This window comes from Rhipicephalus microplus, chromosome 2 (assembly GCF_043290135.1).
Source record: "Rhipicephalus microplus isolate Deutch F79 chromosome 2, USDA_Rmic, whole genome shotgun sequence".
NCBI classification, from domain to species: Eukaryota; Metazoa; Arthropoda; class Arachnida; order Ixodida; family Ixodidae; genus Rhipicephalus; species Rhipicephalus microplus.
Window position 1 is genome coordinate 10966241 of NC_134701.1, and position 16738 is coordinate 10982978.

Sequence of the window (16738 nt, forward strand, 5' to 3'; positions counted from 1 at the left end):
AGGAAAGAGTCACTTGCAGTGACATGCACCTGCTTGTAGTTATTACTTCTGGCTGTGGTGTGAGTGTTATGTAAGTAGAAGTGCATCAACCATGAAAGATCGGAAACAGTGGTGGGTGTTCTGCTCAGTGCTGCCTTGCATGCTTCAATGGCCAGGCACTTGTGAAAAGTGCTCAGGCCTTAGATGATGTCAGAATATCATTTTTGTCCAGTGTCATGGTGGGTACCGTACAGAGAAGTCGCAGGAGCTTCCTAAATGTGTCTCAGTGCTCCCAACGACCAGTTAGAGGACTGTGTAGACAAGCTGAAAGGGGCAATCTGATTGAGAGGCCGGAATGGGACCTTTCACTGAGATTCCTCTCTTCATCGAAGCTTGCAAAAGATGCAAGTTGCGGCATCCTGGTGGTCCTGTTGTTTCTCTCATCAGATAGGTGACCTGATTGATAAATTGGCAGGGGGGGGGGTTTTTCATGCCATCATAATGCGGTGCCTTTAACCCATGCTTGACCCACGCCTAGGTGTGACCGAGGAGGAGGCCCTTGTGGCACGCCTGCACGTGCAGCAGCTGGCTGCGCAGTTCCTGCAAAATGAGCTGGAGGCCATGGAAGCACGCCTCAGGTGGGACTTCATGGTTAAACATTTTCACTGTGTGCACAAAAGACCGCCACACAAAGTATGGAGAAATGAGCGCTAACTCATAACTGTTTGTTTTTCTGGAATCTTGAACTAAACATACAGGCACCAGTAAACAGCATAGAACTTGTGCAGAACGAGCTGTGGCATACGGGCAGAATACAAACTCTTTCGTTACCGTGAGAAAATGGCTATTTGTAACACGTCTTGGGAAAAAAGTTTTTCCCTGTTTAGCAAAGTACTCCAATACTCTGCAGCATACTAAATTATGCATAATTTCGTATGCTAATCTCTATGTTCGGACAGGCCGCTATTGGAATCTGAACTCGCCTACGTTCAATGCTAGAGCATTAGCTAGGGAGACTAGAATGTTACTTGAAGAATAGACACGTGCTATGCTATCATAGCTTATTGACAGAACAGAAGATGGGGTGTGGTGCCTTATCTATAAAAATATAGCTGGCAACATAGAGGAATTTTCGAGAAGGCTGCAAGCTTCATAATAAAGTTTAAGGGGGGACGTGGGTTCTAAAATTTTTTTCTTAAATTTTTTGCTCAATCTTAATCAAACTTCACTACCTGAGCTAGTTTTTCATGCTGATTTCAAATCTCTAATTCGTTTCTTAATATTTCAAGTGGTTTAGAAAATATGAAGATCTGAATCTTAATTAATTGCTTACTTCTTATGGGACTTCTTGGCAATTTATTCTTTCTAAATCCAAAAAGTGAATGCATAATCCCAATGCTGGAGATTTGCTGTAGGGGTGATGCTATTTTTATCAATTTGAAGGCATTTTATAAGCAAGAAAACGAACGAACACTTATGGTCACTATATTACAATAAATTTCTCTCACTAAAATCTTCAATGGTAATTTTTGAAGTGATGCTAGAGAAATAGAAATAGCATCACCCCCTAGATCATGTCAAGACGAATAAAATGATACCATGTTTGTCGCATTCACTCAAGTTTAACATAGGAAAAACCCCCGTAAGGCCGAGTGAAATGTGCAAAAACATCGAACTGAGAAAAACGCGTTTGAAGTTTCTAGCAACTTTAACTTTTGCTAAAGTGAAGCTACAGCGATATTAATGACATCATTCTGTAGCTCTATATTATAGGATAAATGGCCATGCTAAATTTCACTGTACCCACCCAGAATACTGCCCACAGCTTGTTCTAGTACTATAAAAGTCATTGACTCAGCATGAGAATTATAATTTTTTTACTTTGTGGTCGTTCTAGTGCCTTGCAAGTGAAAGGAACACAAAAAAATCATGTAATAATGTTGTCCTTGGATAGACAATAGATTTACACAATGTTTAGGTCTAAAACCAAGAATATTTATTTTTGCAAAAATTCTCACTATTTGCCATCATGACTGTTTACAGCAGACCAGGGCTGTAAGCAGAGTCCCCTGCTGGCTTGTGACGCTTTGAAAGTCTTTTCTTTATTGAACTGCTGTTAAAATGCTCTCTTCGCGATTTTCGCAGCCTGCCCTTGTCCTTCTCAAGGCTGCGACGCACCAAGTTATTGCCAGCGCCGTAGCCCAGCTTCTCGGCAATTTCCACGTTCCTCTTGGTTGTGCCTTGGTTGAAGCGGCTGATGGCTTCGGCAACTGCCCTTTCAATGCTCCGCAAGGATGCATGCTGAGTTTTGGCGGCCTGCTGCCAAATCATAGCGTGCAGGCTCTCACTTGGGTTGATCCCATCGCTGCACCTTTCCAAGAGGGCATTGTCGCTCAGCCGCCTAAACACAGGCTCCAATGCCTCAGTTACGAAATCAGACAGGCTGTCCTTGTGTGGTGGCGGCTTCTCATTTTTCGCAAGAGCTCGGTGAAATTGGCACCAGGATTCAGGGCCTTCAGGGCAAAGGTCATGCTTTGGTGCCTCGTCAGTTGAAGACGTGGTTAAAAGTTGCTAGAACAGCCTTCTGCATACCTGGAACACCAATCCTGTGGCTTCTCAATGCGTTGCCATAGTATGAGGTGCTCTTCTTTATCTTTTGTTGTGTAAGTCTGCCCTTTCCACCAAGTGAGCCACCTTGAGCTTTTTTTTTCTCTACAAGGGTACATAAGGCAGCTCCCATACGCTTGTGTACATGATTTATGCAGTCCTTTTTGGCCACCTTTATGAAGCCGTACACCTCTTTTTTTGTGAGTGCATTGAATGTCCTGCTGTCGCCATCCAACAGCATTGTCGTATAACGAAGCTCGTGCTTTTCAAGTGACCGCTCAAACAAGCGTAGTGCTGCCTCTACTTCCATCTGGCCAGCATTACAATGAACATTCTTCTGGTACAGAGGGGCATGCTGAATGAGCCAGGCAGAATGTCCTGCTTCTCCTTCCTTGGGTCCTGTGGTGCAAGCCAGGCAAAAGTTCGATAGCACGATATGGTCTATCACGAGGCCACTATACATCTCAACAATGCAGCCAACACATATATGCGAGCTATGTCCATGTGTAAGCCAGGTGCCGTCATAAATGACGTCGACGTTTCCGAGCGCGTTGCCGAACTCCGCATAGAGCTCCTTGACGCGAGCGACGCTCGCCGCTTCGCATTCGGCAGCAGTCGCACAGCAGGCTTCTTTCATTGTATTCATGTGGCTTTGGTAACTCTTGTGGTGAAGCCCTTGATGCGAAATATTCATCCCGGTGAAGAAGTCCGACAGAGCCGTTGCCCCCTGCCCATACTGTTGATGGCCTTCATGGCACGCATATTAACTTCAAACGGCCTTATTTTGGCGTCGGTCTCGTCGGCTATACGTGGGGACGAAAAACGCTCTTCGCGAAAGTCACAACTGCCGCTGGTGACTATGAGCTTCGAACACAGCCCGTACTCTTTCTTGGCCTTTGAAATAGTGACGCTTCTTTCACCGCATTCTGGGCACGCGACAAGTCCAAATAACGAGCATATCGCCGCCAGATCAACAATAACAAATTCTGTCCCGTTTTCTTTGCCACCATCCTCCAGATCAATATCTAGTAACTCGAACTTACGTTTCGTCGCGCACTGCGATGCGAGTGATGCCTTCAAGCCCGCTGCATTTCTCGCACACTCAGCAAACTCGTCCGCCGAATAAAACGCCGTGTCAATGCGGTCTAGGATGCTGCTGGAAGTGCAATATGACGATCCGACGACGACACAATCCGATGAGGTGCTGCTGCAAAGCACAGGAGAGTGCACCGCTTCGGACACAAGCGGCCACGGCTGCGCGCCGTCGTCGGAATGCGCCGCATCGGCGGCATCGAGCGAAATCGGCTGCACGTTGTCGGCTGCTTTCTTCTGGCGAACGTTCCATGGGCGCCTCCATTTCTTGCCGTACGCTTGGCGCGTCTTCTTCTTTAGACGAGCGTCTCCTATCATGCCGGCAAAAGACGGAAAGTCGGTGCGTCGGTCGCGTAGCACAAGAAGGCACGTGTGGGAAGTAAACGAACAACGTGCGCGAATGGGAACCGGCGGCCGACGAACAATATACAAAAAAAAAAGCGCGGGCAACTTTGGCCGCATCAGCCAATGGAAAGCGAGGAACAGGGGGCTCGCCTGGTGCGCGCGTGCTCCGGCCGATCAGCGGTCCGGATGGGGTCTTGGGAAAAGGGGCGAGGGCAGCCGTTCTGTTTAAGCGACGCCATTTTGAAGGGTGGCAAAATGCGCACAAGGGAATCAGCTTCAAAACAAGCCCAAGATTGTGGCGATCGGCCGACTGCCTCGCCGGCAGGGCGCGCGGGAAGTTTGAATGAATTTGACCTGCCGTGGGTTGTTTTGCGGCTCCCGTGGCGACTTCCTAATCAATTTGAATCCATTTACTGAGAATTCAGCGTTCACAATTTGAGGACACGTGCTTATAGGTCTAAAAATTTCAAATATCGCATTTTCTCAAGATCGACTTTTTGGCCATTTTTCACCATTCTAAGACCCACGTCCCCCCTTAATACAGTCGAGGCCACATACAGGGATCCCACTTGAAATGAACTTTCGCTTAAAATGAACAATATCTGCGAGAAAATGGAAATATACATTATGTATTTCAATGACACAAAATCGCACTTACAACGAATGTTTCTGAGCGCCGCCGATTGGTTACAGTGAACGGAACCGGCGTTCTAGCGACTTCCCGGACCCCACGTTCGACCGCCAATAAGCAGTCGGTGAGGGGCCCATAGGTTATCGTTGTTAAACGCTGACCTTGCCTAGGCAGCCCTCTAGTTGTCACTCTCCCCGAGCGTTTCTTGTTATGTACCCCTTTGTCCTTCATCCTCCAGCTACTCTGAGCACCTCGAATCGCCAGACGAGGCCCGTGTTTCCTCACTGCTACCACTCTTTCGAAGACCGCTTGGCCGACCTGTTTCCCCTCAGTTTGTGAGCACTGGTTTTGATACACTATTATTGGCGTCAATGGGTTGGAGTGACCAGATCATTTGCCAACACTGTCGGCCGTCGGCTGCACCCGATCCTCTGTGTTTTGTCTGGATCAATGCCGTATCGCTCCAGTGCATGCGCGTAGGCTACATGCGTGTGTGCTACCCCACAGACTCAGATAATTGGCAATTCATTCCGCGTTTAGGACCTGTTCCCGCTCATCTCGCACTCGACTCAGCATGCTCTCCGCATGATTGCAGAACCATAAAAACGGCTGTTAAAAGGAACGAATCGTGAAGAACTGAAGTCAGTGACGCTGCACAAACCTGACGGCGCCAGAAAACGATTCTTTGACCTCTGCGTGCGCATACCACTTCCCCAAGTTTTTCTACACGCGAGTTTCAGGTTTCGTGGACCTTTCAAGAAAACTACCCAACTTGCCTGCCTTCTTCTCATGTCTTTAGGTTTTTAAGGTCACCTTCCCGCCATATCCTCCCATCTCTTCATACTATCGCAACTCCTTGCCCTTCTCTCGTGAGTCTGCTGTCCTTTCTTTATCAAAATTTTTTCGCCCGTCTTCACTGCTCCGCAACGCCAGCCACGCTGGCTTGAGTTCAGAAGTTTCATTTTTCGACTAAAAACAGGCCGGAGCAATTCCACATGTTCTGTCTTGTTTGTCGCGTGTGCCCGTCTTGCTTGCTGTTGGTGTGCATGTGTGGTCAGGATGGCGCACGGGAGGCCTTCCGCACTTTTTCTCGCCACTGAACAAAACCTGGAAGGGCTGGCCACGTCTGATCCTTGCCTGGCGTTGAACTGTGGCCCCTTTGTCAGGGTAATTGGCTGTCTGCACAAAACAAATCTTCCCTCTCACCAATTCTGGGAAGGAGGTAGTGCCGGGACAGATGTACGGATAATGATGGGTTGATGAGTTATGTGAGACTCTGGGACAAAGTGCCTCCCGGGTGCCACGTCTTCTTATTATCCGACAACGGCACCGCTTGGTTTGGGCGTAATCCGAGCGTTAAGTGTGTGCTTGCTCATAGCTGTTGGCCGCTTGGCGTGTGCTTGCTCATAGCTGTTGGCCGCTTGGCTTTTGCGTTGTGGACGCTATGACGTTAACTGGTGTGGAAAATCCAGCCAGAAGCCATCGTCGCCATGATCGAACGCGATCTTCTTTTTCTTTGCCTGCACTGGCTGGCAGCGTTTATTATATTTTCAACATCCTGCCCCGCCCCAACAGAAGCACGAAGAATGTCTGGTCCATGCAGTTTGTCTGGACTTCTGAAGTACAGGGCAGGCTTGTGCTTTGGTGGGGTACGACCACACTAGTCCATTATGACTGGGATGTACATGGGTTATTCGTGACAACGTCCAAAAACATCGGTTAGTCGGGTGATGTAGCACTTTAACGTCATAGTACCCCATTCGACTTTGGTTCGAAGTTTCAGGATACCTATGTGGAGGTCACGATACTTCATCACTTCCTTCTCCATCTCTTTTAACGACATTACCGTAGCTTCTAATGGTAGCTTAGCTTCCGGAGAGAATTATGCCTGGGAGCATTTGGCGAAGTTTATGCGTCATATGAGCAGCGTTCTGGATGAGATGGAACTTAATTCCCGACACAGTGTGTAGCGGAAGGAAACGGGTGTTCATCGAGGAGCTTGTCTTCCGGTTCTTGAGGTTCATTTTGGAGTTGCCCGCGTTTGACCTTAATTTATACACTTTAAGTATTTTGTCAAAGGGTCGGCGGCTCTTTGCCGTAAACCGTCGATAGAGAAACTCTGCTTCGATGTTCGGGCAGCTGCTCTCTCCTCGCCGCTTGTCCTGTTCAATTTATGTTACCTTGTTGAAAAGGCCTTGTTGTCGATGTGAACGACACACTTGTCACTGGCTTTTCAAAGTCGTCGCTCCGATGTATGCTGTTACCCATCCACGTTTGTCCTACCGAGTGTTCATCGCTAGACAAATTAAAGGTCTGCTTGCACCGTAGAGGTTTATCCGAAGGGCATTGGCTGTAGTCGGTCATATTCAGCAAGTGATGTTTCAGAATATATTGCAGCATTGCCGCTGCAAATTCCTATTCTGCTGCATCCACCCTGCAAGGCACTGACCAGGAGATGAGATTCACAAACAGCAAGGGTCTTCTCACTGATAGGTCGTTGTATGGTCCAACCAAAGATTGTCTCCAATGCGAATAAACTGGTACGTCTGCATATCGGACAACTTTACTTTGGTGATTACTTGCCACATATAGTCTGACCCTATTAGCAAACCGATTCCGGTGTCTGGTGTGTCTTTAGGCCGGTAGTCATTTGCGAGCACCTTGCCTTGTCTCTTTAATTCTTGAATGACCACGTTGTTAGCTGATGGCAGAGCTACGTCATGACAAATGAAAGGCACAACTAGTGCTTCTATATCGACTGTAACGCTGTTGTACTGATTTCGAAGCTGCAGTTTTACTACATTGCGCTTTTCCATTGCTGAGGTTGAAGGGCTTCCGAACGTGTTTAGTGCGAGACATGGCTTGCAGATAACATTAAGGTACAACTTGCGGACTAGCTCCTCTTGAAGAAATGTCCTCTGGCTACCTCAATCTAGAATATCATGAACGAACTTTCTCCTGCCATTGTGGATGAACTCGGTGCTGAATGTCGGAAGATAGACCGCATTGTCCCTAGGTGGTTGGCCAGTGGATGATGCATCTTCGCAGGACGAAACAGCATTTGACAAAATGCACACTATGGCACCTCCTGAGGTTCCTTTGGTCGTCGAAGCTCTCTTGTAATTAGGCTTGCACATGCTTGAAGCGTGTCTTCTGCAGCAGGAGCTGCAGGTAAGCTTGACACGGCACTCTTTTGCTTGGTAGCTTTTTGATGTGCAGCGAAAACAGTGGTTGTCTTTTTGCAGCTGCTCTTTCTTGACCCCAAGTACAATAGCGGCGTTACAGCTGTGCGTCCCATGCTGATCAGTGCGGCAGAAGAAACACTGCAACCTTGCGATAAATGCAATATTGCCGCCTACATAGCCGCATTTAGCGGCGAGGTAGCGACGACAATGAAGAACGCGGACTTGCTCGAGAGGCGCAGCGCAGGCGAGTGAAGAATACCACAATCTTAGCGGCCTTCTCTGAGAGCGTCTCTACGAGTTCCACTGTCCGTGTTTGTGAATAAACCCCCTGTAATTTATAACCCACGACACTGACTGGTGGAGGAGCTGGGTACTATCACCTCATGATCAGCACCCCTGTAAGAAGCCCCGAGTCCAGCCATACGAGACAGCCACGCGTGGAGACACTTGTGCACCGCTCAAGCCGTCGCCTTCAAGGTCTTGAACCAGAATTTGGCCTTTTAGAGGGAGCAACGCTTCCGACAGCCACCCCTACTCAAGAAATGGCAAGGAGTCCTGCACAGGTGACGGTCCAGAATATGCGCATTCCTGAACCATTTCATGGCCGGCCGAACGAAGATGCGCAAGACTGGCTTGAGCAGTTTGAACGGGTAGCTAAATCGAACTACTGGAGTCTCGATGGAAAGCTCTTCCACGTATACTTCGCCCTTGAAGGTGGCGCGAAGACGTGGTTCCATAAACCGGGAGGCAACATTGACGACATGGGACGAGTTTTGTCGTCGGTTTCTTGACACCTTCGGTAACACGGACCAACACGAAAACGCACAACGCCGTCTTGAAGGACGCACCCAACAGCTGCATAAAAGTGTTGCCATGTTTGCTGAGAATATGGTGCGTCTGTGCCACCGCGCGGACCCCAACATGCCCGACGCTCAAGAGCTAAGCCATCTCATGAGGGGCGTCAAAGAGCAGCTATTTGTTGGTCTTGTGCGCAATTCGCCTACAACAGTGGACGAGTTCACCAGGGAGGCCACCGCAATAGAGCGCGCGCTGCAGCAACGGTACCGACTGTCTGATCGCCTGGCCACCGGCACAGCTGCAGGCGCCGCCGCACTTACCGCAAACGACGAGTTTTCTCTACGCCACCTGATTAGACAGATCGTGCATGAGGAGATCGCGAAAGAGAACGCAAAGTACACATTGCAGTCACAGACGCCCCCGCAGCAGGAGTTCACGGTAGCCTCCGGCGCTGAAGTTGTTCGCCATGAACTTTTCATTTAATTTCATTTCATTTATTGATACTGTTAGCCCTTTGCGGGCTATTACAGGAGCGGAGTTGACTCATATAAAACATAAATGTGCATAAGAGAAACATAAGAAAAGAACCTTCACTACTGGAACAAATCATTTCAGGGCACATACAACAAATATATTAATGGCTAAGCATATAGTTTACAGAGAAGTTAGTGAAAAATAAGAAAAGAGAGCATCACTGCGAAAAATAAGAAAAGAGAGCATCACTGCCGAAATACACATCATATTTTGCGCATAATAAAACACATAATAAATATCATAGCCTAGTTACAAAGCACGTAATTCACACATATTCACAATCTTAGGGCATGGTATCAGAGTGCACTATATGTTTTATTGCTTCTAAAAAGTCAGTAAGCGATTTGATTTTCACAACCGAATCTGGTAATGAATTCCACTGCTGAATCGCCCTGGGGAAGAAGCTGTACCTGAGACAGTCCTTATGAACTTTGGGGGGCGGTATGTACATACTGTGTCTGTGTCTTGACGTTTCTTGTGTTTTGATTTCAAAGTACCTGTCGTAGCTTATTTTAACGTGATGAACTATCATGAAAAAAAATTTCAGCCTTTCATATTCGGTGCCTTTTTGTAGAGGTAGGAGCTCTGCAAGTTTGCATAATTCGGTAGGTGAATGGAAACGACGGTATTCATTAAATATAAACCTAGAACAAAGTCGCTGTATTTTGTCAAGTTTCAAACAGCTAGTTTGGGTATAGGGATCCCACACTACTTTAGCATATTCGATTATGGGTCTTAGCAAAGTTTTATAAGCTAAAGTTTTAACTTCAAGAGAGGCACAGTGGAGGTTACGTCTCAGGCCCCATAACACGTTGTTAGCTTTGGAGCAAAGTTTCTCAACATGAAGATTCCAACGCAAGTCGGGTGTAAATATTGCCACAGAGATTGCTCTTACTAATTATTTTACAAAGAGGACCAACGGGACGCTATGTGAGCGTCTACAGTGCCTCGCAACTAATGAGATGCTACGTGAGCGTCTACAGTGCCTCGTAACTAACGAGACGCTATGTGGGCGTCTGCAGTGCCTCGCAACCGACGAGACGCTATGTGGGCGTCTACTGTGCCTCCCGCCTGCTCACGCATCTTGGGCAGAGCAGCGCATGCCTCTGGTGTACGAGCACGAGCCGGGAGGACTGACGGAGTGGTTGTTCAGAAAGCGACACGTAGGTGAAACACCTTTAGCAGACTCTTTTTAGTGACATAGCTACTTTTCTGGGCACAAGTTCGCCCTCAATAAATCATTGTGTGTGTTCCCCCTCTTGTATTACGTGACATTCTGGTGGAGGTGCGGGGTATGATTGGAAGTCCCCTTGGCGCAAGAGAAAGAAGCCCTGACCCCCAGCGATTGGAGCCTGGCGAACTTACTCCAGTACACCAGCGTTCAAGTCGCCGCCTCCGAGGTGAGTTACCTGAATTCGGATCACTCCTCACTACTCCAGCAACACGGGCAGCGGTAACCGCCAATCTCAGAGAAATGGCCAATCCAGCTTCAACATCTGAACTCATCGTGTCTCCCCCGTGCTTACCTGAACCATTCCACGGTGACGCGCACGAAGATGTGGAAAACTGGCTGGAGCATTTCGAGCGGGTCGCAAGGACCAATGCCTGGGATGAGGCGAGGAAATTGGGCCGCATGTACTTCGCGTTAGAGGATGGAGCGAGAATATGCTTTGAGAACCACGAAGGGGCAATATCGACGTGGGAAGACTTTCGGCAGCAGTTGCTTGCTGCGTATGCCAGCACGGATCGCCGGAAAAGGGCAGAAAATGCCCTTCAATCAAGAAACCAACGCACGAACGAGAGTGTCAGCATGTATATCGAGAACATGTCCCGCCTCTTCAACCGAGCCGGTCCGAACATGCCCGAAGAAAAGAAAGTGCGCCATTTGATGCGTGGGGTCAAACAGGACCTATTTGCAGGCCTGGTTCGCAATCCTCCTCGTACCGTTGCTGAATTCTGCACAAAAGCCACGACCATAGAAAGAGCACTGCAGCAGCGTGCCCGTCACTACAGGCGAGATGCCGGTAGTGAGCCCGCAGGCGTTCTTTTGGCAAAGCGAGACAGCAGCAACGAGACGCTGAGGGAGCTGGTGCGTTTCATCGTCAAAGAGGAGCTTCGTAACATTCTCCAACCGCAAGTCATGCCGACAGTTTCATCCTTCACATCCGTCATCCGTGATAAAGTTCGGCACGCCATTCTTCAGCTGGAACCAGAAGTGCAACCTCTTCGACTTCAACAACCTCTGCAGGAACGCCATGTATCAACGTACGCAGACGCTTTACGCCAACCTGCCGTCCACAATGCCTCGTTCGCGACTCCCGGTGCCCGCCAGTCAGCTCCGACCAGCCCACCTTTTCTTGGAGAGCAGAGACCACGGAAAAGTGATGTGTGGCGCACACCTGACGGGACACCGCTCTGTTTTCACTGCGGAGAAGCTGGACATATTTGCCGACACTGTCCATACCGAAGGGTCGTTCTGCGTGGGTTTCCTGTGTATGCTCCACGCCCGCGTAATGGTGAAAGGCCTATAGAAATGGAGGAGTACCTTTCAAGGCACGGATCTCCAGCTGCTAGCTTCCAGCACCAGCCAAGGTCACCAGCACTAAATCGTTTTCGATCGCCAAGCCCGCGATGTCCAAGTTCACCACCAAATTCACGAAACCATCACTCAGCGAGCCCGGGTCAGGAAAACTGAAGCCAGCGACCTGGGGAGGCAAGGCCGCTGATGTCCGACAGAGCAAAGATCCTCCGTCAAGGCCTCAGCGAAGCAGCGACGAGCAGAAAATGGCGACGAATATAAGTAAAGAAAAATTTCTTCAGACTTGCGTGTTATCATGGACAAGCGGGAATTTAACGTATTGGTTGATACTGGTGCCAATTATTCAGTCGTAAGCTATGGAATCGCAAAAGATCTGAAGAAAGTTTTGACGCCTTGGAGTGGACCAAAAATACGCACGGCTGGGGGCCATCTGATAACACCTCTGGGAAGATGCACCGCCAGGATCGGCATTCAGGGTGCCAATTATGTTGCTGATTTTTTAGTTCTGCCAGAATGCTCGAGAGACATAATAATCGGAATGGATTTCCTGCTAGATAACGGCGCCATAATAAACCTGCAGAATTCTAGTATTTCTTTTTCGACAAAGCTCGCCATAGAAGAGGAGACGGGAAGTTCTGCGTTGCGTGTTATCGACAGCGACGTAACCGTGCCACCATGATGCAGCGTCCTGGTTGGCGTAAGGAATGACGCATTTGTCGACTCTGAAGGAATAGGGGATGGCAATGTCAAGTTGCTGCTAAAGAAAGGTATTTGCATAGCTCGTGGCATTATTCGCTTACGTGGTGGGCTTGCCAACGTACTGCTCACTAATTTCGGAAATGAAATTCAGCATGTCGCAAAAGACACTGCCATCGCTTTTCTACACAGCTTTACTGAAGTTACCGACTTATGTGCCATTGCGTCAGAGCCGCCTACTTCGGAAACTACGCATGACCTTGAAACATCAGTTTCAATCAGCCGAAGTCTATCGCCAGCCGAGATGAAAATCCTGGAAGACCTCATAGATGAATTCACAGAATGTTTTTCTACCTCATCAAAAGTACGTCGCACGCATATCGTGAAGCACAGGATTATAACAGAGGAAACAACCAGGTCAGTGTATCAACACCCTTACAGAGTTTCGCCGAAAGAACGAGAGGTTATAAAGAGCCAGGTGCAGGAGATGTTGCAGGATGATTTCATTCAGCCATCTAGCAGCCCGTGGGCATCGCCGGCAGTTCTCGTGAGAAAAAAAGACAACACGTTGAGATTCTGTGTAGACTACCGGAAACTAAACAGCGTAACCAAGCGGGATGTATACCCCTTACCGCGTATTGATGACACATTGGATCGGCTACGGCACGCCAGATGTTTCTCTTCGCTCGACTTAAAAAGCAGATATTGGCAAATCGAAGTGGATGAAAGAGACCGTGAAAAGACCGCTTTCGTAACCCCGGATGGCTTGTACGAGTTTAAAGCACTATCTTTCGGCCTCTGTTGTGCGCCAGCGACATTCCAGCGCATGATGGACAGTGTCCTCACGGTGCTGAAGTGGCAGTCATGCCTAGTCTACTTGGACGATGTTGTGGTATTTTCTGCGACGTTTGACCAACACGTAGGGAGACTGCGGTCAGTGCTTCAGGCTATCCAGTCGGCCGGCTTGACAATCAAACCAGAGAAGTGCCAGTTCGGCTCCGACAAGCTTCGTTTTCTGGGACACGTAATCAGGGCGGAAGGTGTTGGCCCTGATCCTGACAAGGCTGCGGCGGTCGCAGGATTCCGGAAGCCCAGAGACAAGAAAGAGGTGCGTTGATTCTCGGGCTTATGCGTTTACTACAGGCGATATGTAGAAAATTTCTCGAAAATCGCCGAACCTCTAAACAAATTCACAAAAGACGAAGAATCATTCGCTTGGGGTGCAGAAGAAGAAACAGCTTTCAGCGAATTACAGCAACGTTTGCAAAGCCCGCCGATCCTTGCCCACTTCGACGAGACCGCTGACACGGAACTCCATACAGACGCAAGCAATATTGGTCTCGACGCAGTACTCGTACAATGGCGAAATGGAGAAGAAAAAGTGATAGCTTATGCCAGCCGTACCCTCTCAAAGGCCGAAAAAGCTATTCCGCGACAGAAAAAGAGTGTTTGGCAGTGGTATGGGCTATCAGCAAGTTCAGACCATACCTCTACGAAAGGCCGTTCCGTGCCGTCAGCGACCACCACTCACTTTGCTGGCTGGCGAACTTAAAAGACCCGTCAGGACGTCTTGCCAGATGGAGCCTCCGACTGCAAGAATACGACATTACTGTTGTATACCGGTCTAGGCGAAAACACAATGATGCCGATTCCTTATCACGCTCGCCACTTGACTCTACTCCTTCAGAAGAAGACGACTCGACACTTCTCTGTGTGATGGAAGCCTCAGATATTGCGGAGCATCAACGAGCTGACGCAGAACTGCTCCCATTGATCGAACACCTCGAAGGGTGTGCCGGCCAGGTCCCACGTGTATTTAAGAGAACATTATCTTCATTCTGTCTTCGTGAAGATGTGCTATACAAAAGGAACTTCGGGCATAACAAAGAAAAGTTCTTACTCGTCGTTCCGTTAGCAATGAGACCCGAAATCCTAGAAGCTTGTTATGATGAACCATCGTCTGGTCACTTGGGCGTCAGCCAGACATTTGCCAGAATTCATCAGAAGTATTACTGGCCCAAGCTGCTGGCGTTTGTGCAGCAATATGTGAAGACATGTTGCGAATGTCAAAGGCGCAAAAGACCACCACTGAAAACGGCCGGCCTGCTCCAGCCCATAGAACCGCCTGCTACACCATTTGAACAAGTTGGAATGGATCTTCTTGGACCCTTCCCAATGTCATCATCGGGCAAGAGGTGGATCGTAGTCGCCACCGACTACTTAACCCGGTATGCTGAAACCGGCTGCCTTGAGCGAGGAACGGCAGCTGAAGTAGCCAAGTTTTTCGTGCACAGCATAGTTCTTCGACATGGCGCCCCAAAGGTAGTAATCACTGACCAAGGAACAGCCTTCACGTCAGAGTTGATGCAATGTTTGATGATAATGACGAACACCAGCCATAGGAAAAGCACTGCGTACCATCCCCAAACAAATGGGTTAACGGAACGCCTAAATCGCACGATCGCTGACATGCTGTCGATGTACGTGGACATGGAGCATAAAACGTGGGATGAAATCCTGCCTTACGCAACGTTCGCCTATAATACGGCCCTCCAAGAGACCACCCGCATCACCCCATTTCAGCTTGTCTATGGTCGCATAGTCAATTCAACTCTCGACGCCATGCTCCCAGTCGACAATGACCACTACGAGCCATCTGACATTGACGAATTTCTGCAGAAAGCTGAAGAAGCACGCCAGTTGGCAAGGCACCGAATACGTCAACAAGAGTTCAAGGATGCGGACTACTACAACCTGTGCCGCAGGGGAGTCAAGTACCAGCCAGGTGATCAAATATGGATCTGGACACCAATACGACGACGCGGCCTGTCAGAAAAGCTCCTTCGACGCTACTTTGGTCCATACAAGGTCCTTCGCCGGCTAAGTGACCTAACTTATGAAGTAATTCCTGACGGACAAGAGCGCTCGAAACGGCAAAACCATGCAGAGGTCGTCCACGTTGTCTGCATGAAGCCATACCACGAAAGAGAATTAAACATCTACCCCCTCGACTATTAACCTTCCGAATTCACGCATCGAGGCGATGCGCATTTCGGAGAAGGAGTAATGTCACAGAGATTGCTCCTACTAATTATTTTACAAAGAGGACCAACGGGACGCTATGTGAGCGTCTACAGTACCTCGCAACTAACGAGACGCTATGTGAGCGTCTACAGTGCCTCGCAACTAACGAGAAGCTATGTGGGCGTCTACAGTGCCTCGGAACCGACGAGACCCTATGTGGGCGTCTACTGTGCCTCGCGCCTGCTCACGCATCTTGGGCAGAGCAGCGCATGTCTCTGGTGTACGAGCACGAGCCGGGAGGACTGACGGAGTGGTTGTTCAGAAAGGGACACGTAGGCGGAACACTTTTAGCAGACTCTTCTTAGTGACATAGCTACTTTTCTGGGCACAAGTTCGCCCTCAATAAATCATTGTGTGTGTTCCCCCTCTTGTACTACGTGACAATATGAGACCCAGGTATTTATATTGCTTAGCCTGAGCAAGTTCGTGACCGTTAATAATGTACGGATAACTGAGAATGTTTTTTTTCTAGAAATGGACATAAAAACAGTTTTTGTTGGGTTAAGCTGCATTTGCCACTGATTACACGAGTTTTTAATTCTCTCTAAGTTAAGATTAAGTTCGGCCTGGTCACTCGGTGACTGTACATTTTTGTATAGTATGCAATCGTCAGCAAACATTCTTATTTGGGTAGTAATATTTTTTGGCAGATCGTTTATAAACACCAGGAACAAGAGGGGCCCCAAGACATTACCCTGGGGCACCCCAGATACCACAGGCGATAAACCAGATTGGTGGTGCCCTAGTTGGACATATTGTTCTCGGCGTGCAAGATAGGAACTTAACCACCGGGTGAGGACAGAATTTTTTAAGGTACTATCGATTTTAAGTAAGAGCTTATTGTGCGACACCTTATCAAAAGCCTTTGCGAAGTCTAAAAATATTATGTCAGTTTGACCATGGGTATTAACTGTGCTAGATAAGTCGTGTACAAGCTCAATAAGCTGAGTAACGGTGGATAACCCTTTCCTAAAACCATGCTGACAGGAAACAATTAAATTATGTTCATCGAGATAGGTTAGCAAGTGCTTTGATACAATGTGCTCTAATATTTTTGAACAGGTGCTTGTAAGCGATATAGGTCAGTAGTTGCTAGCGTGAGATGCGGAACCCCCTTTGTGTGTGGGCACGATTTTTGCGCGTTTCCAAGCACTGGGAAAAGAGCCACTATCAACGGATGATTGAAAAATTAATGTTAAAAATTTTGATGACCATTTGGCATATCTATAAAGGAATTCATTGGGAATA

General features: G+C 48.3%; 1 protein-coding gene across 6 annotated transcripts in view; it reads left to right on the top strand.

Moving 5' to 3' along the window:
- Positions 1-16738, top strand: part of LOC119169213 (uncharacterized) — a 223967-nt gene that overhangs the window by 49812 nt on the left and 157417 nt on the right. For 5 of the 6 annotated variants that reach the window (XM_075886108.1, XM_037420324.2, XM_075886114.1 and 2 more), the window contains exon 5: positions 518-617. The exons of the other annotated variant lie outside the window; for it this stretch is intronic. In XM_075886108.1, the coding sequence (XP_075742223.1) occupies positions 518-617 (100 nt within the window). The remainder of the gene's footprint in view (positions 1-517; positions 618-16738) is intronic. 6 annotated transcript variants of the gene reach the window in all.